Below are 20,665 nucleotides of genomic sequence, written 5' to 3'. Positions count from 1 at the left end.
ATATATCCTGCAGTCAGAGATGACAAAATAACCAAGCCTTTCAATAAATCTGTATTCAGGCAGTTCAGAATACTGTTTGAGCTGAGCGTTGACAACAGTCAATATATTTGGTTTGGGTGATGTATGCATCTTTTGAATGAAACCATATTAAGTATCATAATCATGTCCCTTTAATTCACAACGTCTACAGTTCAGTAAGCTTTTATTATGACAAAATACTGACGAATGAGAGAAGGAAACATCAAAAAGATAAAAAAGCTGCATGTTAGTTTTGTTTGTGCGCGGGGACGTTTCAAAATTGGAAGATCTTAGAATCATAGAATCATAGAGTTGGAAGAGACCCCAAGGGCCATCGAGTCCAACCCCCTGCCAAGCAGAATGGTATCCACTGCAGCACAAGAGGCCGCAATTAGACGAAGAGCCCTTTACTGCTAAGTAAATAAACTTCTGAAAAATGCTGAACTGATTTATGACGTTAAATACTTGAAAGGGTTTCAGCTTTTGTAATAGTGGAACAGGAGCAGTGTTATTGCTATTTAATTTTAAAGTTCTAATTGAGAGGAGAATTTGAATGGCAACAGCTCCCATTGCTTTGTCCCAGCTCCTGCCAACCTAGCATTTTGGAAGCATACCAGTGCGAGCAGGTAACTCCAGCTTTGAACTATATGGTTACTGACTAGCACACTCCGTGACAGATGATGAAGAAGGGAAAATATGATAGAGTTGCTTTCTTCTCTTTTTCACACTCACTCCATAAATGATCCCTGGATTAGTAACCATGCAAGCTAAAAATAGTTGGCCATGTCAACATTGTTCCCATAAATTTATCACAATTTTCTTTGTCCTTCCAAGAAAATCAACACAAGAATGAACAGTGAGGTAGAAAATATTTGTTTTTTAAAATGTTTGAGCTGGTTTAATTTTTTACTTTTTGAGTTGTTTAATTTTCACAAAAAAATAAAAAATGAATAGTCAAGCCTGGAATGCAGTTCACAAATGTAAAAGCCCCTTTCTATTTCAGCCCTGATTATGGTCTGCCAGCAACATTAGTTTTATGAGATATCTGACTGTCCTTGATATATGCCATTGTCTAATAAATACTTTGACAGCTTTTTATAGAATTTAATAAAGCAAATGTAGTAATGTTGCCTGTGTCTTAATCTACAATCTCAGCTGAGTTGACCAGGAGATAAATAGGAGCAGGAATGATAGTGCGTTGCTACAGATTGTTTTTAATAAGCATGTTATTTAGTTGATCATCTAAGAACAGTATTGCCTCATATCCTAGTCTGCCAGACAAATTTATTAATGCTTCCTGCCCCTCCTTCCACCCATTTCTCTGAGAACATTGATTCCCTGCAGACACTTCTCTATTGAACCTTTAGAAAGTCACAACTTCCAAATTAGATTAAGTAGTAGGAATGGTACTAACAGAATCAAAGAAAATTGAGTGTGCTATTGAATTCATGCCACATTGTCTCTGGAAAAGACTGACGTTGTGTATAGTGGTAACTCCTGTCCTTATTCCACTAGTAAAACTAGGGGCATTGATTCAAAACCAAACCGCACAATGTATCTAAAAACTGTTAAATCTTCATTTTTGTGTTTTTTCTTTTGTGTGTGTGCTGAGGCTTCATAAATAAAACTTCAAGGGGAAATGCATTACCTAAAATTATAACTGTTTCTGTGCCAGTTCCAATTCCTGTACCCTTCCATACCAAATTAACTAATAGTAGAAGATCTGGCTTTGGATTGTAAGCAGACCGACTTGTCAGTTGATAAATGCATGCATTCATTTTGGAGCCTGCCTGTTTCTCATTTGGGTCTGACACATTAAGAGGTACGTAATTAATGGTTGACATCAGTAATTAACATTAACTTTATGGTGCTTAATATGCCATCATTTATCCATCAGATAGGTGGTATGCAGAAATGTCTTTGGATCAAGGTTTTAATTATAGAAAATGATGTTTCAGTACTTGCATTTTGTACAGTGCAAATACTGTCTGTACAGTAATACCTCTAAGGAATTCAGGTGTGTTTCTGCACCACCACCAGTACATAGAATGTTAATATTATTTGTGTTTCTCCCTAGGACTGTGCACAAACACTTAAACCAGGGACTGCCTTCAGGGAATACAGGCCCAAATGCTCCGTTGTCGTTGGTGGCGAAAGAGCACCACCTTGCTGTTGCCAGAGCTCTCTGGAGAAATTTCTTTCCCTTCTTGAAGAGCCAGAGAATGCTGCAGACTCCTTGCTCTCAGCTTGCAGATACAGCTGCAGGTCTGTACAGCAGTTTGGCTACCCTCCTCTACATCCTTGGTACCGTCTTGTACTTACTTTAGAAGCTGTTAGTTAATTTGTCAGCAAATAATGGAACTTCTATAGGGATGTTCAGCATTTTTACATGGGTGGCTGGCTGTACACACACACACACACACACACACAGAGAGAGAGAGAGAGAGAGAGAGAGAGAAACCAACACATTATTAGAATACTCTGGAATACTCATCTTATTAATATGGAGTCTCTATATCCACAACTGGAGTATCACTTTTCCTCTGCTATCATTTGTTACATTTGAAATATGAGCTATAATTTTCTGCAAGGTTAATGGTTGATGCTGCTAAATGCTTCATCATATCAAATGTGATGCATATTTTCAGAGCTTAAATGAGTTTGTTCATAGCTCTTCTGCTTCTCGAAATTCCTTTCTCCCCAATGTTTCTCCCAGATTATAATAATATTCATTTCGCAAATGGCTTTCTGAGCATATATCAGACAACATTTAAGCACATGGTGTGACGTCCTGATTTAAAAACAAAACACCACCACCTTTTCTGATGTCTTACTCTGTAGGAATGCTACTCGAAATCCTAGCAGATGGAATAGCATATTGAGAGTAAACTGTAATAGTGCCGATCCTTGACTTTAGTGGAGCTGTGCCCAGCTGATCTGGTTCTTTTGTATTTTGATACAATATCATTTCTTCCATGAAATTTCTATATCGTAATACTGCATATTTCAATTTGACAAGGCTTGTGCCTAGCTATAATGGCACACTGAATCCATTTAAATAATATTTGGAAAAGGCAGATTTGAATTTAAATGTATTTTAGCCCAACATGAATTAAGAACTGAATTTTATGAGCTCTCAAAGACGCGGTCAATAATGGAAATAAAGAAAGACCCTTGAACTTCAGCAGCTTTGCAATAATTAAGATATAATAGTAATAGAAAAGAATGTTGTAGAAAGGAAATGCTCTGCCACTTGCCAAATGTATTAAGGAAATCATGCTAAGGCAGAAACTTTGTATCCTGTCAAAAAGTCCATTCTGGTTTTCTTTAGATATTTGTTAAAAAAAGAAACATCCCATTGGATTAACCTCGCTGTGTGAAAATTAGCACTGGGGATATAGTGATGTGTGTAATTCAACAGTTTAGAAGAATGAAAGGGAAAGTGAGCTACAAACTATGATAAGAAAATATAATGAGTAAATATAAGATGATATAGTAGCACAGTGTTATCAACTCCCCCCCCCCTTTTTTTTTAGCTGAGGAACATCTTTCATGATATCTATAACATATTGTGATACTCTGCTGAACTCCAACACATACTCTTTTGCTGCCTCACACAAACACATTTTAAAAATATGGTAATAGGTGGCAGTGAGTGACTGGGGAAGAAGAGGGGAGAATTAAAGTTCTGTGGTGCAAGGTTGTAAAAATGTGTGGGACCCCAGTAGATGTTCCTGGAGCCCTGATTGAAAGCATTTCTATAGTACTGACAGCACAATCACAACTATACCTACTCAGAAGTAAGTCCTATTGAATTCAGTGGGGCTTACTCCTAGGTAAGTGCTGTTAGGAATGCAGCCTAAGGGTATGCATATTGTGTGAGATTTTGACCAGCTTCGGCCCATCTGAAGCTGATACAGGCTCGTCTTATCTTGAGCCCAAACAGAGTAGTCCACACAGCAGAAGGATAAGCAGTATGTGCCACATTCTTAACTTTATTTCCACTCTATGCTGAGAGAATACAAACATGCATCTTGCCTCTGTGAGAGCAGAGAAGCAACTCCTCTCAGAAACAAAGAACACCAAGAGAAACAGTGAAAAACAGGAAACCAGTGTACGTCACATCCAGTCTCCCATTCCCATGGGAATCCAACAGTAACTTGGACTGTGGAATGCAAAACAATGTCTTGTGACTGCAGTTGCTGCTCAGTGAGGGAAATAGAAACCAACATATTGAGCCTGTTGTTTTTTAAAGAATACATTTGAACTCACAATAGCGGTCATTCTGCTCACGAAAAGTGTACGAGTTTCCACTTTCTAACAAAATGTAGCATTAAGGTGATAGGAATTCCTTATCAGATGAGAAACTAGTTTCCAAACTTCAGAATTCTTGAAGACAAAAAATGCTATTTATGATTCTTTCCCCTTTTGTATGTAATTGCCCCTGCAGGTGGAAAAACAGCACTGGGGGGGAAACAGATTTTGAGCAGACAAATGTCTGGCAGGGAAGAGGAGTTCCATCTCTCTTCTCTTTTTTCCTTTCCCCAGCTGGAACTCTCCAGAGTCCCCAGATGCATTTCACTAGTGTGTTTTTTTGGGAGGGGGTGCCCTTTTTATGGAAAAGAGCTACAGAAATACACAAAATGCATGCTTTTACCCTGCTTTTTTCCCAATTTTCTTTCCTTCCTTCATTTTAAAAATAGGTTTTACTTTAATGGCTTTGGATTTGCCCAGCACATGTACATCAGATCTTCAGCCTCAACCAGTTTTATCAATGATGCAGTTGTTTGGGTGGGATGATATGGTTTGCCCTCGGCTGGTTTCAAGGTATCTAAGCCACCTAATACAAAACAGGTGAGTGATGTAAACTTACTTGGTGAAGTGAGAGCAAATGCTTTCTAGTCATATGTTTTATTCCTTCGTTTACTGGTTTTTGTTTCAGTGGCCTTCAGAATTTACTGTACAATGCCTATGAGTTGTTTGTTGGAAGTGCAACTAAGTAATTTGTAAAGAAATAGTCATAAACATGAGAGCTTTGGCTGGCAAAGACTTCCTTGGGTTGATATAAAGTGTTTGCACTAGTCTAGAGGAATTTTTGACCTTTTTTTTTTTTTTTACACCCAACTCCATCCTGTGCCATATCACAAATTACTTTTGAAATTCTCCATTTGCCAGTATACATAGATGACCTGCTTTTCAGGAAGTGAAAGTCCCCTTTGGCTTTGGACTAAGGTTCTTTGGGCCCTAGTCTCTTAGTCAAAAGTACAATAAAAGTATAAATATTTCTACAGAGCCACGTTGCTTCCATTTGTTGTTCTGACAACTGTTATTTATTGACAACTGGAATCTCATAGCACCTGCCATTGTACAAACCATTTGGGGAATCATCTGTAAGATGCAGGCATCTAATTCAGGGTAGTTCACCTGATGTTATGAATTCAACTGTATGTAACACTTGGCACACAATTCTGGGAATTTGCTGCACCACCGAGGAATTTCATAGCACATTTTTCAAAATGGCATAAACTAAGAACAAGCTAGACAAGCATCCATCAGCCACACTTTAAATTTAGACTATATTGCCTCAGGGTGGCAGGTTAAACTAAACAACCCACAGGACCCCTTCCACTTCTCAGCCTTTATAAGTGATTTAACAAAATATGTGGGAGAAGGCACAGAGCTTACATGTAGGAAGATGTCCAGAGCATTAAAATCAATGGGAGTTTTACCTTGAGCCTTAATGACATAAATTGTAACGATAGCTTGTATGATTTAAAAGGGAGAGGATGGTAGCTAATACAAAGCTCCTGGTTCAATATCTTGCCTCCTGGTAAAAACAAGAAATATGGTTGAAAAACTGGAGAGCCGTTACCAGTCAGCGCAAACTGTACTGAATTAGATGAGTCAGTGGCCTGTCTCAGTTTCCTTTGTACATGTGCATGCAAGATTTTTTTTCCTGGTTTTGAGATCCATTTGATATATTCAAAGTAATGTGTCATGCCTTTATATTCAGAATATGCCCTCTGTTCTAACTCAGAGGCAGCTAGTGCGAATTGCCCTATTATTTACAAAGTTTCAGGTCTTTCAGTTATATCAGAAATATTGTTCACATTTGTTTTCCAACACAATTATGTCTCTAAAGTAGGAATATCTAGCCCTCATTTCAGGGGTCTGATACAGCCCAGCCCAAGCAACTGCTTTCCGCCTCCCCAAAAGAAACACCACAATTTTTGGCAGCAGAGTCGACAAGAAGACCATAAGTAGGCACAGCAGTGGAATAGGTGAAGCCCAGTTGAGATGGGCCTCATCTGGTCCCCAGGAAATCTGAGAGTTGACCAGAGAGGAGGCTATAAGCACAGAGTCAGATCCCAGAGAGGGACCAGGTGGGGTAACAGGGAAGGGACCCACCCTTATGTAGCCAGACACTTCCAGTCATGAAGGAAGAGTATACACAAGTTCCCAACTGTTTCAGGGAGAAGGTCAGGTGAGCCAAAGCTCAGGACGAGCTCTTGCTTTCAACAGAGGTTAAAAATAATAATAAAGGCTTGTTCAAAGCAAGAGGAAGATCAAGCAAGTAGTAAGTCCTCCACGTGGAAAAGACAGAGGAATGCTATTGGGGGAAAGAGAGAAGATGGAACTGCTGAACACATACTTTGCCTCTGTCGTCACTCAAAAGGAAAACACTGCCAAACAGAATAAGTGATGCAAGGAGGGAGCTGCAGCCCAAGATAGGGAAAGAGGTGGTAAGGGAACTAGCTACTTAAATGAATCAAATCTCCAGCACCAAAGGGTAGTAAAGGAGCTTACAGATGTACTGGTAGTACATGTGAACAGAATCTAGGGGTCTTGATAGACCACAAGCTTAACACAAGTCAACAGTGTGGTGCAGCAGAAAGAAATGCTAATAGAGCAGGAAGAAATGCTAATACAGTGGTGCCTCGCAAGACGAAATTAATCTGTTCCGCGAGTCTCTTTGTCTTGCGGTTTTTTCGTCTTGCGAAGCACGGCTATTAGCGGCTTAGCGGCTATTAGCGGTTTAGCGGCTTAGCGGCTATTAACGGCTTAGCGGCTTTAAGAAAAAGGAAACAAACTCGCAAGAACTCGCAAGATGTTTAGTCTTGCGAAGCAAGCCCATAGGGAAATTCGTCTTGCGGAACGACTCAAAAAACGCAAAACCCTTTCGTCTTGCGAGTTTTCCGTCTTGCGAGGCATTCGTCTTGCGGGGCACCACTGTACAATTCTAGGCTGCATCAATGGAGGTCTAGGGTCCCAATGATGGGAAGTAATAGTCCCACTCTATTCTGCCTTGGTCAGACCTAGCGTACTTTGTCCAGTTCTAGGCACCACAATTTAAGAAGGATATTGACAAACTGGAATGCATGCAGAGGAGGGCAACCAAGATGATAAAGGATCTGGAAACCAAGCCTTATGAGGAACAGTTGAGGGAAGTAGATACATTTGGCCTGGAAAAGAGGAGACTGAGAGGAGATATGATAGCCATCTTCAAATATCTAAAGGGCTGCCATGTGGAAGATGGAACAAGCTTGTTTTTCCTTAGCTCTGGAGGCTTGGACCCTAAACCAATGGCTTCCAGTTACAAGAAAGGACATTCTGACTAAACATCGGGAAGAACTTTCTGACAGTAACAGCTGTTTGACAGTGGAGCAGACCTCCTTGGAATGTGGCAGACTCTCCTTCCTTGGAGGTTTTTAAGCAGAGGTTGGATGGTCATCTCTCATGGATACTTTTGTTGAGATTCCTGCATTTCAGGGGATTGGACTAGATGACCCTGGGGTCCCTTCCAACTCCAGAATACTATCATTCTAGAATTTGTTGCAGCTTCATTTCTCGTACTACTACAGGGAAAGGGCATGATATTTTGTGTCACAGTGCTCACAGAGTATCCCCTGGTGAAAAGCAATGGCAGAGGGTTACATATGAAAACACAGGGGGGAAGGTACAAAAAAAGAGGACAAAGGGTGGCTTTCCTATCTATTTGCCTACTTATTTTTTTCTTACTGATTCTTCTTTCCTGCAGTGAATTGTCTGAGGCTCTTACTAGAATGGGTCATATGTCCTACCAACCCTTGTTGGTACAGTCTTGGTTTCGATGCGTTTTGCAAATGTTTATCGATCAGCCTCCTGATACTTTGATCAGGACAGATGCTGAGCGAACAGCTGGTAAGTATGCTTCTTTAATATACAAGTGTTTCAGAATATCTGTGTTATTCCCAATGTTTAGTCAGAATCTCATTTCTTGTAAGTTCGGGTGCTACCCCTTGGAGCAGCAGAAAACAAGCTTGCTCGATCTCCATGTGACAGCCCTTCACATATTTGAAGAATTGTTCTGGAAAAACAATTAGTGCTCAAGTTACATAAGTAGAAAGCATGGCCTAAAGTCAGGAATTGGGAATATAATGCAAATTGTTGTTTACTGTAACCCACCAGACACAGTGGTTGTCAATGCAGTGCCTTCCAGATGATGCTGGACTTCAGCTCCCATCAGCTCCAGCCAGTATGATCAGTGGTCAGAGATGATGGCAGTTGTAGTCCAATAACATCTAGAGGGCACATTGGCTACCCCTGCAGTAGAGACTATTTTGCCTTTCTTGTTTTGTTTGCTGTTGAGTACTGAAAATTGATTCTCCAACTTTGTAATCATAGTCGCAAGTGCTGATTAGCTCAAGGGTGGGAGGGGAAATTTAGAGTTGAATCCAAAGCTGTGCTGCTTGAATTTGCTGTCGATCCATGCCAATTATTTTTTCATGTTCTCATGATAACCAATAGATAAGGCTTATATGGAACAACTGACCGAGCTCACAAGATTGATATTAAAACTTCCAGAAGTTAGAGATATCTTTGCAAAGGCTCATGTTGATGATTCACTCTCCAAACAAGACCCTAATGATGCTGTTTTTCAGTTTGTTAAGGTACAGTATTTCCTAAAAATCCCAGTTTTGGAGGATTCTGAAAATGCAATGTTTGGGCCCACATTTGAAGAAACATTTGTTTTATTTCAGTGAAATATTGGCCAATACTCATCATCTTATACTAATTATTTTTGCACACCTGTTTTCATTGTCTCAGGCTGTTGGTAAAAATTACAGTGGACTTCAGACACTAGCTGAAAAATCAGCCATGGTGGCAAAGGCACTGGAATACCTTGGTGATGTATTAAAATATGTAAAACCCTACTTGACAAAGAAAGGACCTGCGGAAGGATTGCATCTCACCTACAGGATTATAGGTAAATATCACATATTCCTTTACTATATAAAATTATGCAAAGGGATGATTTTTTTTAAAAAAAAAACACCTCCCAATTGTTTGATATGGAAACAAAAATTGAGAAGAAAAACAGTTCTGCCTTACAAGGCATTCCAGGGCATTGAGTGTCATGTGGACTGTTTCTACTGACATTTGAAACATTGTCTTCCTTTCTCTAGGTCAGTGGTTCTCAAACATTTTTCTCTGGGCCACACTTTCAGAATAAAAATTAGCTGACGGCACACATCTTTTTTTATTAATAAGAAATAGGTTGGAAAACGAAAAGAAATAACTCCTAGCAGTGCTTGATTTACAACATAGACCACAATTACTTTATCATATGATCGTGGGACATCCAGAAAGTATAAAACAATGCAGCTACATAAGAACATGAAGCATTCCCATGGGGGGGGGTGTTGATAACTATACTACACTGAAATGTTGAAATGTTTAAATTGTCCTTGACTCTTGCTGCCACACTTGCCATCCTCTCTTGCCACATCCTTTGAGAACCACTGTCTAATCAAGAAACTGATCCTGGGTGGCAGATTCCCTAGTGTGAAAATGTAGTAGTTAATTGAGTGTGTGTGTGTGAGAGAGAGAGAGAGAGGGGGTTAAAAATTTGCCGCTAGAAGCAATTTCTGCTTACCCTAATGCTTTGCCCCAGAATGACTGAAAAATATGGCAAAGGTGGTGGCCTTCCCCTCCTCTTCCTCTTTCTCACATTCATTCAGACATGTCCATTGTCATGCTTCCATGTGCACAGTGAAGACCCTAACGCACGGACAGCATTCCTGTGCACTTTCTAGGGCAGACAGTGGTTGAGAAACGTAACAACACATTTACAAGGTTATGAGTGGAATATAAGAACTGTTAAAAATGGAAAATGTCGCTCTCCTTTCCCTGCTCAGCCCATCAGAAGCTTCCTCTGGAACCAGGTTCCTTCTGTGGATGAAAAGGAGCCCTTATGTTTGTGGAAGGGCAAGTTTGGAATTAGACCAGTGAGACTTGCTTACATGGCTTGTTCGTCAGGAAGGCTGGGGAAAGCTCTGCACATGAGCAGTGCCCTCATTAAGGTCACCTGAGCCTCTACAGGCAACTGCTTCTCTGCTATTCTAGTTGAGATTGAAGATGGTACAGTCAGCTTGCAACTTGCGCAAATTCAGCTTTAAGTGCTTGGCTGGGAAAAATAAAAATGGGGGGGGGGCTGGCTTCTGGGGTGGGAAGCACCAGCAATCCACCGGCCATTGCACTCACCTTGGGAGAGCATTTGGAGGTGCAGAGAGAGTGTGTGTTTTGACTATACATGACTTCGGCTTTATGTGCTGTCCCCGGAACATAACCCCCACATATATTGAGAGCTCATTATAGAGGACAACCCAAACACATAGACTAAATCCCATATAGCTGTGCACTTGTGTGAGGTTGCTTCAGAGGAAGGGCAAAAGCAAAATATTTAGAGGCTCACTGTTTTTGGCTCTTACATGATTCTGGAGGAGTGAATGTTTTGAATCAAGGAAAAGTAGATGGACAGAACGCTTGATACCTAAAGAGACATTGAGCCTGCTCTTATATATAATAGTGATCTCCAGTGTTGCTATGTAAATATAATTAATAACAACAACAGTAATGATAATAATAGTTGTTCCTGAATCTTCAAGGTAAGTCGTATAAATTGTTGTTTTTTAAACTTATTTTTCAATGTTGTTGTTTTTTTAGCCTTGATTGATTCCACCCAAGGAAAATTAATAACCAAAACAAGAAGAATTCTCTTTCAGATATTTATGCATATGCTGCCAGACAATTGTGTCTTTCAGCTTTGAAATAGCTTAGAGTAAATTACAGTGTTAAGGACCATTGGACATAGTAGTCTGGGTCAAAGAGAGCAGTTTTATTTCAGATGTTCCTACGGAATAGTTAGAAAAAAAATAGATTAGCACCGCTGGAGCTGTTGTTAAGTGTCTGCTCTCTTTCTGTATTATGTTCCACTCCACAAAATTAGTGTAGTTGCCTTTATTTTCAGGGATGACAGGTTGACTTTTGCATATTAATAACGTCTGTAAAAGCTTATTTTCATTCTCTTCCATTATCTGTATTGGTTTCAGTTACATACATCCTCCCTGTGTTTTTTTCTTTTAAAAAGTAGTTCCTATTTCATTGATTACAGTGCATAGCTTGAAAACAATATATGCAAAACTAAGCGGGCATTCTAATTTATTTCTGTATGATACTCCCGGTTAGAACCTTTGATATCAATCCAGCAAAGGTGAAGCTGTAACAAAGTCCAGCTGAAAACCATGAAATGGAACTTCATGGCAACTAACTTAAGTCAGATTGATTTCAGTGGGATTGGAGTCGAAGAACAAAGGTTCCCCATCCCTGCTATAGACAAATGTTTTATATAAGGTGGTTTAGCTGTGGCCCTCCAGGTGTTGTTGGGCTCCAAAGCCCATCAACTACATCTGACATTAAACAATGGTCAGGGGTGATGAGAGTTGTATTATAGCGATCTTTGGAAGGTCAGCTTCCCCAGCCTTGATATAGCATATATACATAAGTACAGGTAGTTTGTATGCAGGAGGAAAGTGCCATAAGCTAGCATTCTTTCTCATGTGGATTAACTACAAAGGGTTGGCTGTAGAATTCTGTGGTTCTAAGTGCTGTGTTGCTTGCATATTAACAATTGCAGTACAGCAAATGTCTCAATCTTTTCCTTGTTTATGTTATGCGTGTGTCGGAGCCCTGTTTTCCAGCATGTGTAGACATAGTTGTAGGTGGAAGAGGGTGTAGCAATGACATAGCACTAGTAAGCCACATAATATGTAGACAGTCCTTTGAAACTTAAAGAAACGGATATAGAATAATACTGCAACTCAGCCTAGCAGCTTGAAAGACAACAATAAAGATTTTCAAAGCAGCTGAACTCTGATTTGAATCAAGGCAGCAGTCCTGGGGAAAGTACTGGCACCCTATGCCACTTAATTTTTATTGATACGTCTTTTGATGAATAGAGGCACGAGAGGGGAAACACAGTGCCGCTTTTAAGTTGTGAGATCCAATCACAGGTTGTTGTTTTTTTAAAAAAAATCACACATTATTAGCCCAAAGTTTGTGACTCATTTTGCTATGAATGGACATTCACTATTCCCAGGTTGACTAAAGTGGGTTATGTGAAAATGTGACACTTGGTTGCTATAGCTACAACCAAGGGAAATGCAACCTAGCAGAAAGCCTGTTTATGCCTTCCCTCTTCTTCTTACCAGTTTTGTCTTTCGGGTTTTTATTCAATAGGATGCCTTGTGAAGTCTTGGGCACCCATACTGGCTACTTCCAAAGCACAACAGCTCTTGTTCCGCATAATAGATTGCTTGCTCTTGCCACATGCTGTGCTCCAGCAAGACAAAGAGCTGCCTGCAGCGATGTTGTCTGCCATTCGGGAGAATCTTCCTCTGTTTCTTCAGGTGTGTATGTCTGTGTTAGATAGATAGATGATAGATAGATAGATAGATAGATAGATATGGAAAACTAATGGCTGGCAACGGAGGCTTGTTGTTTTTACATACACCGTGCAGGTGACGCTGTGGTCTAAACCACTGAGCCTCTTGGCCTTGTCAATCAGAAGGTCAGCAGTTCGAATCCGTGCAACAGGGTGAGCGCCCGTTCCTCTGTCCCAGCCTCTGCCAACCTAGCACACCAGTGCAAGTAGATAAACAGGCGGGAAGCTAAAAGGCATTTCCGTGCGCTCTGGTTTCCGTCATGGTGTTCCGTTGCACCAGAAGTGGTTTAGTCCTGCTGGCCACATGACCCGGAAAGCTGTCTGTGGACAAATGCCGGCTTCCTCGGCCTGAAGCGAGATGAGTGCCACAACCCCATAGTCGCCTTTGACTGGACTTAACCGTCCAGGGGTCCTTTACCTTTTTTTACCTTTTACATATTGTTGAACAGTTGATCTTAAAAGTCCTGCTAATGGGACACAGCTTCATGGACGTTGGTGGTTGTTCAAACATCTAACAGAGATACATATCCTTCCCTGAAAGGTTTTACAAGCTAAGACAACAGTCCTGAAGAAACTTACTACCTAAATAGTCATTCACTGATATAGTAGGGCTGACTGCTATTTAAATGGTTTTGGAACTTTGCTTAAGAAAATAATTGAGATCAAATGATTTCTCCACACAATGAGAGAAACTGTTGTTGTTAGATTTTATTTTATTTTTTACTGTATACCCTTTATAGAAAAATAAAACGATTAAAACAGTTACATAAAAGAAAGCACAGAATTTAAACAAGGAAAAAGAAACCACTGTTAAAATCCTCAGTCTAAAAGTTTTCATCAATTAGATAGTCTACTGCATAATCTTTGAACTTTTGTTTATAGGTTTTTAAAGAAAAACATGTGAGTGCTATTTTGTAAATAAACCCCTTGGCCAGAATTCATTTTTTTCCAGTTTTTAAGGTACATAACAAGGGTCTTGTAAATCAGACAATGCGGCAAAAACTTCATATATATAAAGTTCTCATTGTGGAGAAGTGCTGGGTCTCAACTATACAGCTGCAAATAAAATGTTTTAAGTGTGTTTTAAGTGCAATATGCAATTTGACACTAGATGGAGATGGTGAGGCTTATAGAAAATTCAATGTATTTTTAAAAACACCTTGAAAAAAAGCATTTCCAGAACAGAAGTATTATTATTATTATTATTATTATTATTATTATTATTATTATTATTATTTTATACCCCACTCATTTATTATTTATACCCCACCCACTCTGGGCAGCTTCCAACAAAAGATTAAAAATACATTAAAACATCAGTATGTAGATTCCACCCTGGATATCTGTATTGCTATGGCCCCAGTAGCCTAGAGTACTTCCCTATGATACCAAAAGCAGGTGCCAATCTGTGAAGGTAGCATGTAGGTACTTCAACCCAAGTAGCATTCTGAACACAGAAAAAATATGAATCATACCATAACAAATTCTGTTCATGGGATAAACCAGTTTTGATTTAAGAGACAATATCTTACCACCTTAGAAGTTTTGATAGAAGTCTTGGAGTTCTTTGAAGGCCTTGTGATTCCCAAATTGTGGCTCATAGGAGTCCTTTTGATGGCTCCCCGGGAAAAGAATATTAGAGGTAACTCAAAGGACAAGGGATTCTAAATTCCCCTGCCTTCACATCTTGGGTTTATAATTTGATTGTGCCATAATGGAAATGAGCATTGCCCATGCCAGGGCTACAATCTTGTGCCAAAATATGGTCTTGCAAGTAAGGCCATAGACTTTAACTAGCCTGCCTTGCCCACATGTATCAATTTTGGTGCATTTGTTGCACATCAGTAGTATGATTGCCTGGATACTATTGTCACTCACTGCAGGTTTACTCAAGCCTGCCTGTTGTAGCTACTAGCTAACAAATCCTGGTTAGTTATTCCTTCAATGCATATCTACACTTGAAGTATTAATTCCAAGATAAAATTCTTGGGCAGATTTTCTTACCCTAAGCACACACAGATTATTAACTCATCAGACAGGTGATTGACAAAAAAATTAAAAATTATCCTCTGGGCTGAAGATTTTCAAACCTATTACTGGCGGTCTCAGCATTCCAAGTAGAATGAACAATGGCTGCTAACGCTGATGGCATGTTTATGGTACACCAACCCCATCGTGCTAACTGCATTCTCTAACAAAACTCAGTTTTGTGTTTTCATATTTGGTGGGACAGTGCAAACATGCAAACAATATTGGCACGGATTACTGATTCTCCATTGAATTAAAGAAAACATTTCACCCATTTTTCTATTCCCATGAACCTGCCATGATATATTTTTCTATTGTTACTGATGCTTGACCATTTTGCTAGTGTGAATCCCAAGTAAGAGTCTTTGTGAATTCTTTGATAATAACCCTTGTGACAGGAGACTCGTGATTTACCTCCGTTCCTGTCAATCTCTGGAAGCACTCTCAAAGAAATCTGCTTATACAGATTGAGGGCGGGGGGGGGGGGAGTGAGGGAGAATACACAGAGCATACAAAAAGTCATGGACAGAAACCCATCTTAACTCTTAGCTCGGATAAAAACCCACCAAAGATTCTTGTAAAATAAGAAAAAAGTCCAAAAATAATAACCCAGGTATGAAACAGATGAGCCGTATAGGTGAGATAAAGTAAAGCTCAATTCTACGTGCAAAATACCACTCCAGGTTTTTTAAGTCTAAGCTACAGTTCCTGAAATCAAATAGTTTTTGAGTATATTGAAAAGTAAACATTAAAAGTGAAAGATAAATATTATAAAAATAATATCTGTAAGCAATACAGTATAATGTCAATCAATCAATCAATCAATCAATCAATCTTTATTACGGTCCAGAGACCCAACAAATCATTACAAATCAATACACAATTCATACAGCCTACCTCCAGGTTAATCAAACATTTTGTTTAGAATATAGGGCTCATTTGTTCTTGTATAATTTATATATATATATATATATATATATATATATATATATATATATATGAAAAACGACACTTATAGAGCCACAATGATACCCAAGAGAATTTTTGCCCCATGAAAGGTCCCCCTCCTCTCCCTCCCCCCAGCATGCCGTTCATCTCTTGAAGTATTTTGTTTTTGTGTGGGTTGTTTTTTGGGGCGTGTTTCTGATTCTTGTGTCTTTCTTGTAGTTGCAGGTGTGCATTCCCTTTCAGACATTACAAAAATATCAAATCCCACAGGTTACTTCAAACCTTCATTATGCTGCTGTGCATTTGATACCACATTTTTAGGATCATTTGAAGGAACTTCTCCAGTGTTTCTACCTTTAGTTTCACAAGGTTGTTTTTTTAAAAAAAACAAAACAAAACACACCCAAAAATTCCTATACCGTCTTTTTTAAAACTCCAAAACCTCTTTATGTGCATTAGAAATTGATGACAGTCCCTGTAGTGTTTTCAGGCGATATAAGCCAGGCTCCCCCGTTATGTAGCCAGCAACATTCAGTTTTGCTTGGTCATTCAGACTTTTTGGCAATGGGAATTGTTTTAGGTACAAGGTGGATAATGGTGAATTCCTCATGTTGTGTCTCTCCACCCCCACCCCCACCCCATTTCGTAGGGCTTGTCCTTTATATGCTGCCAGTCTCAGACTCAAGGGGCCTATTTGAATCAGTTGCTAGGAAATGCAATTCAGCAGTATTTTGGGCGCTTCCTCTCTTCCTCACCTTCCGCTCCTCGAGCTGGACAGCAACACCCTGTTTTGCTGGCCATGAGCAGCACCACCACCATCCCAGGAGTCTTGCATCTCCGTAAGACCACTATGCAAGTCATCAGGTAATGCCCAGGAAAAGGGGATATGATGTATTTGACATTACCATTCTCTCCAGGTAAAGAGTTTCGGGGGAAGCTTGTATTCCTATAGAATAAGTTGTGAAAGTTAGGAAACCACTCAGGGACATGCCAATTTTGTTATACACTAGAAAAGTACTAATGTTATTATTATTTTTTATTAAAAGGAAAACTGCACATAAATGATTGTTTGTTTATTTATTTATGACTCACTTCTCATGAGGCATCCAGGAGTGATTTACAAATATAACTTATATAAAACAGTTACTTATATATAAACAGTTCTATCTATCGAGCGGCAGTGTGTTGTAGTGGTTAGAGTGCTGGCCTAGGACCTGGGAAACTAGGCTTCAAATTCAGTCATGAAGCTCACTAAGTGAACTTGGGCTTCACATGCCTCTCAGCCAGCCTACCTGATACGGCTGTTGTGACGATAAAAGTAGAGAGTTCCACATATGCCACCTTGAGTTCCTTGGTTATATATCACTCAGTGGGATATACATGTTTGTGTGTATGTGTGTGTATACATGCACATATATGCACAGAGAATTTAAAAAACACTTATAAATATTAACAACAGTTTATTGCAACAGTGCTTACATAAAATCAACTCCAAGATAGGTACCAGTTGGGATGAAGATTTTTAGAAGGCTTGTTGAAAGAGCAACAGCTTTAGAAGGCTCCTATCTGATATGCAGTGGGAAGTGCCACACTGAAGGCCTGATTCCAGCTTTGTGCAGAATCGACCTCCCGATAGGATAGTATCTGCAGGGTGAGGTGACCTCATCAAAAAACGCGTAGTTATAAAAGTATTTGAGTGGAAGGTGAAATAGAGGCATGTGGATTTGTTTGAATAATAAGCAAATGTGAATAAATTGCCATATTGTTATTTATCCAAATGAACATGAGATAGGCACTGCTGATTCACTTTTGGGCCCTTTCTGATTTCCTTCCAGTGAAAGTTACCTGTCTTTCAAAGGTCATGCCCCTCCTCCTCGCCTGGCTTCAGTTCTCGCTTTCATTAGTGAAGCATTTCGGAGGACCAAGAGCATTGAAATGTGTGACGTGCAGCTGCTGCTCCCTTCTGTGTTGAAATGCCTTGTGCTGGTTAATGAACCACAAGGTGAGCTTGTGAACTTACGGGGTTTTTTAAAAAAATAAAAAATACTTTAGAGCAGGAATAGGTAGAACGTACATAGGGATCTCCTGGTAGATCTCTGGATATTTTGAGGAAGATGGTCAAGGACTTCAGACTCCCCTTCTATTAAACTGCACTGCAGAAATTAAGACCGGAGTGGGGGGAATAACCAGGAGTGCATTTTTGTGTGTTGAAGGACTGGGTTTCATGCAAGTTTTGTTCTTGCCTTAGAATTTTATATTTGAACTGCATTTCTTTCCATTTGGGGCTTCCAGCACACAACAAGATAGCTCCCACAAGGTTGAAATCTTCCTACCCCTCCTGCAGAGCCTAAGCAAAGAAACAGGTCTATGCCTTGAGCAGCTCACTATCTACAGGCATGCTGACATTCACACAAACCTATCAGGCATTTGAGTAGTCTGGGGTGCCTTCTTGGGTTGCCAGCTTAAAACGAGCCGGGTGCACACACCTTACAAAGGCCAGAAGTAAGGCCCACCGAGTTCAGCAAACATTTACTCCCAAGTAAAGTGTGTTAGGTTTGTAGAAAAATCTGCTACTGCCAGTTGTAATTTCTTCTTGTAGGTTCAGTATGAGCCTTTTGCATCAGTTTAAGCTTGTGCCACTCAAAATGGTGTGTGTGTGTGTGTGTGTGTGTGTGTGTGAGAGAGAGAGAGAGAGAGAGAGAAGCAAGCCTATATTGTCTCCCAGAGCTGTTTTCCTCTATTGTCTATTAGAAAGCTCCATGTGATTTGTTTCCTGCAGTTAAAAAACTGTCTACAGAGATTCTACAGTGTGTTGTAGAAGGCTGCCAAGCGGGGTCAGGAGGAGAGCTTGCCACCCAGCTGATTTCTGTGTTTAGGTAAGTAGAAAACTGGCCAATTGGCACTGAAACGATTGCAAGGCATTTGACAGAAAACATGTTCTTTTAAGCAACTAATTATCCCTAACATAATTTGAAGTTGATTGTTTATAGTACTCCCATTCTTGGCAAAGCGGGTTGTCATGTGGATCGGCCAAAACAAGAAAGGGGAAACTATTTAGAACGAAGCCACGTTCATTCCCTTCCCCCACCCTCAGTGGATTTTAATGCCATCGTACAAAGAAGGCATTGCAGGCTTAAAAACACAGGGGCACATGCTAGGATAATCCTCGGACAGAATTGCATATCATCCCTGGCAGGGAACTGCCTCCCACCTCCATGGCGTGTGGGTGACTTTCCTCTTGTGAAATTATCACACCATCATCAGCAAGTACTGTTTGAGCCCTGTTCAGATGCTGAATTTCCCCATGTGATTAGAATTGAGTGAGGAACAGCAGGGATGCACTGGCTACCCCTCTGCTCTGTGGCTTTGCTGTGCCTGCCTCCATCTCCCTTTATGCCTTAGAGGGCAAATGTCTGCAGTTGGGAGCCTGACATAGATCTGTGCCTGGGGTTCCTTTGCATACACCGTCTCACACCACTGTTAAGCCAGCGCAACCTAGAGGCTTGAACAAATCATGAATGTGAGAATTTGTCTGGGGCTCCCTCATTCATTCATTCATTTATCACTTGATTGTTAGGAAACCTCTAAGTGGTTTACAAAAATACAAAACAAACCATTGACATTCTCAATACTTTTTTTAAAAAAAAAACCCACTTAAAAGCAGGTACAGTGGTACCTCGGGTTACAGACGCTTCAGGTTACAGACTCTGCTAACCCAGAAATAGTACCTCAGGTTAAGAACTTTGCTTCAGGATGAGAACAGAAATCGCACGGCGGTGGCAGCAGGAGGCCCCATTAGCTAAAGTGGTACCTCAGGTTAAGAACATTTTCAGTTTAAGAACAGACCTCCAGAATGAATTAAGTTCTTAACCTGAGGTGCCACTGTATTTTAAAACATTCAAAACACGAAAGCATTTGTGTTAGAAAATTTGGGGGGGATACCTTACCCCAAAATGTGAATTCAGAATTAGCTAATGCTAGCAATACTTGCAGTCAAGTGAATAGTTACGTTTCTTTTGGCACTAGAGTCCACTTAGAAGTGGGGACAAGGGGGTCACCAACAAAGGTTTCTTGTCAGATTAAAAGCTCAAATCAAAATGATGAACTATTAAAAGAAGGAAAGGGTGCATATTTTGGCTGGAGAATTTCATTTAAATTTGGCACACTTCTTCAACAAGTGATAGCTAGACGGAAAAGAAAGTTCAGCATCCCTCTGAAATTCAAATTTCCTAAGATTAACATTGACTCTACATGATTTTGTCAACTTACCCTTATCACACCCAGGGGCTCAGGGTGGAATTTTAGATCACTTGTGGTATCGGAAATGGATAAAGGGTTTTTCATCACAGTTTTAAATTGCCATTTGTGCAAACTATGGTTTGCCATAATGTTTTGAATTGAGTACTTTCTCCAGCACATACTGTATTGAAAAAATAAGTGTTGTATACTTGCTGGATTTGTGGTTAGCTTTTACATTTTTTATATTAAAAATGTGTATATATTATATTACCATACTCCCTTTCTTGCTGCTTCTAGATCTGATCCTATGAGCTCCCTGGACTCGTTTTCAAATAGAAGTACACATTTATTCAGTAGAGTTTGTTTTCTGAGAATCTTTTTTTTTGTACCTTGCACTAAATGCCCTTGTTTCTTCCTTCAGGCAGTTTATCCAAGATTACACTACTGTGTATGATAATCAAGTTTACAGCATCTTGGAAGCAGTGGCAGTCTTGGACCAGTCTCTAGTTATCAGCCTGATTCCTGCTATGACAGAGGCCCTGAGGAATTCAGAGTACAAACAAGGTCTTGGCAGAAACGCTGTGCAAAGGTATGTTTGGGGATTACTGTTGCTTTTGGGTGATGAACAGAAGTTCACTCTCTCCACAAAAGGCCTATTTAAACTTACAG

At 39.9% G+C, this 20,665-nt stretch overlaps 1 protein-coding gene across 2 annotated transcripts in view; it reads left to right on the top strand.

Moving 5' to 3' along the window:
- MMS22L (MMS22 like, DNA repair protein) overlaps positions 1–20,665 on the top strand; it is a 73,682-nt gene that overhangs the window by 48,741 nt on the left and 4,276 nt on the right. For both annotated transcript variants that reach the window (XM_080997529.1, XM_080997530.1), the window contains 10 exons: positions 2,096–2,283; positions 4,722–4,872; positions 8,057–8,199; positions 8,806–8,948; positions 9,106–9,265; positions 12,577–12,746; positions 16,407–16,621; positions 17,593–17,759; positions 18,537–18,633; positions 20,418–20,585. In XM_080997529.1, coding sequence (XP_080853655.1) covers positions 2,096–2,283; positions 4,722–4,872; positions 8,057–8,199; positions 8,806–8,948; positions 9,106–9,265; positions 12,577–12,746; positions 16,407–16,621; positions 17,593–17,759; positions 18,537–18,633; positions 20,418–20,585 — 1,602 coding nt within the window. The remainder of the gene's footprint in view (positions 1–2,095; positions 2,284–4,721; positions 4,873–8,056; positions 8,200–8,805; positions 8,949–9,105; positions 9,266–12,576; positions 12,747–16,406; positions 16,622–17,592; positions 17,760–18,536; positions 18,634–20,417; positions 20,586–20,665) is intronic.

This window comes from Podarcis pityusensis, assembly GCF_964106645.2.
Source record: "Podarcis pityusensis genome assembly, chromosome: 3".
In the NCBI taxonomy this organism is placed as follows: domain Eukaryota; kingdom Metazoa; phylum Chordata; class Lepidosauria; order Squamata; family Lacertidae; genus Podarcis; species Podarcis pityusensis.
The sequence above is the reverse complement of the archived record's forward strand: the minus strand, read 5'-3'. Positions and strand labels throughout refer to the sequence as shown.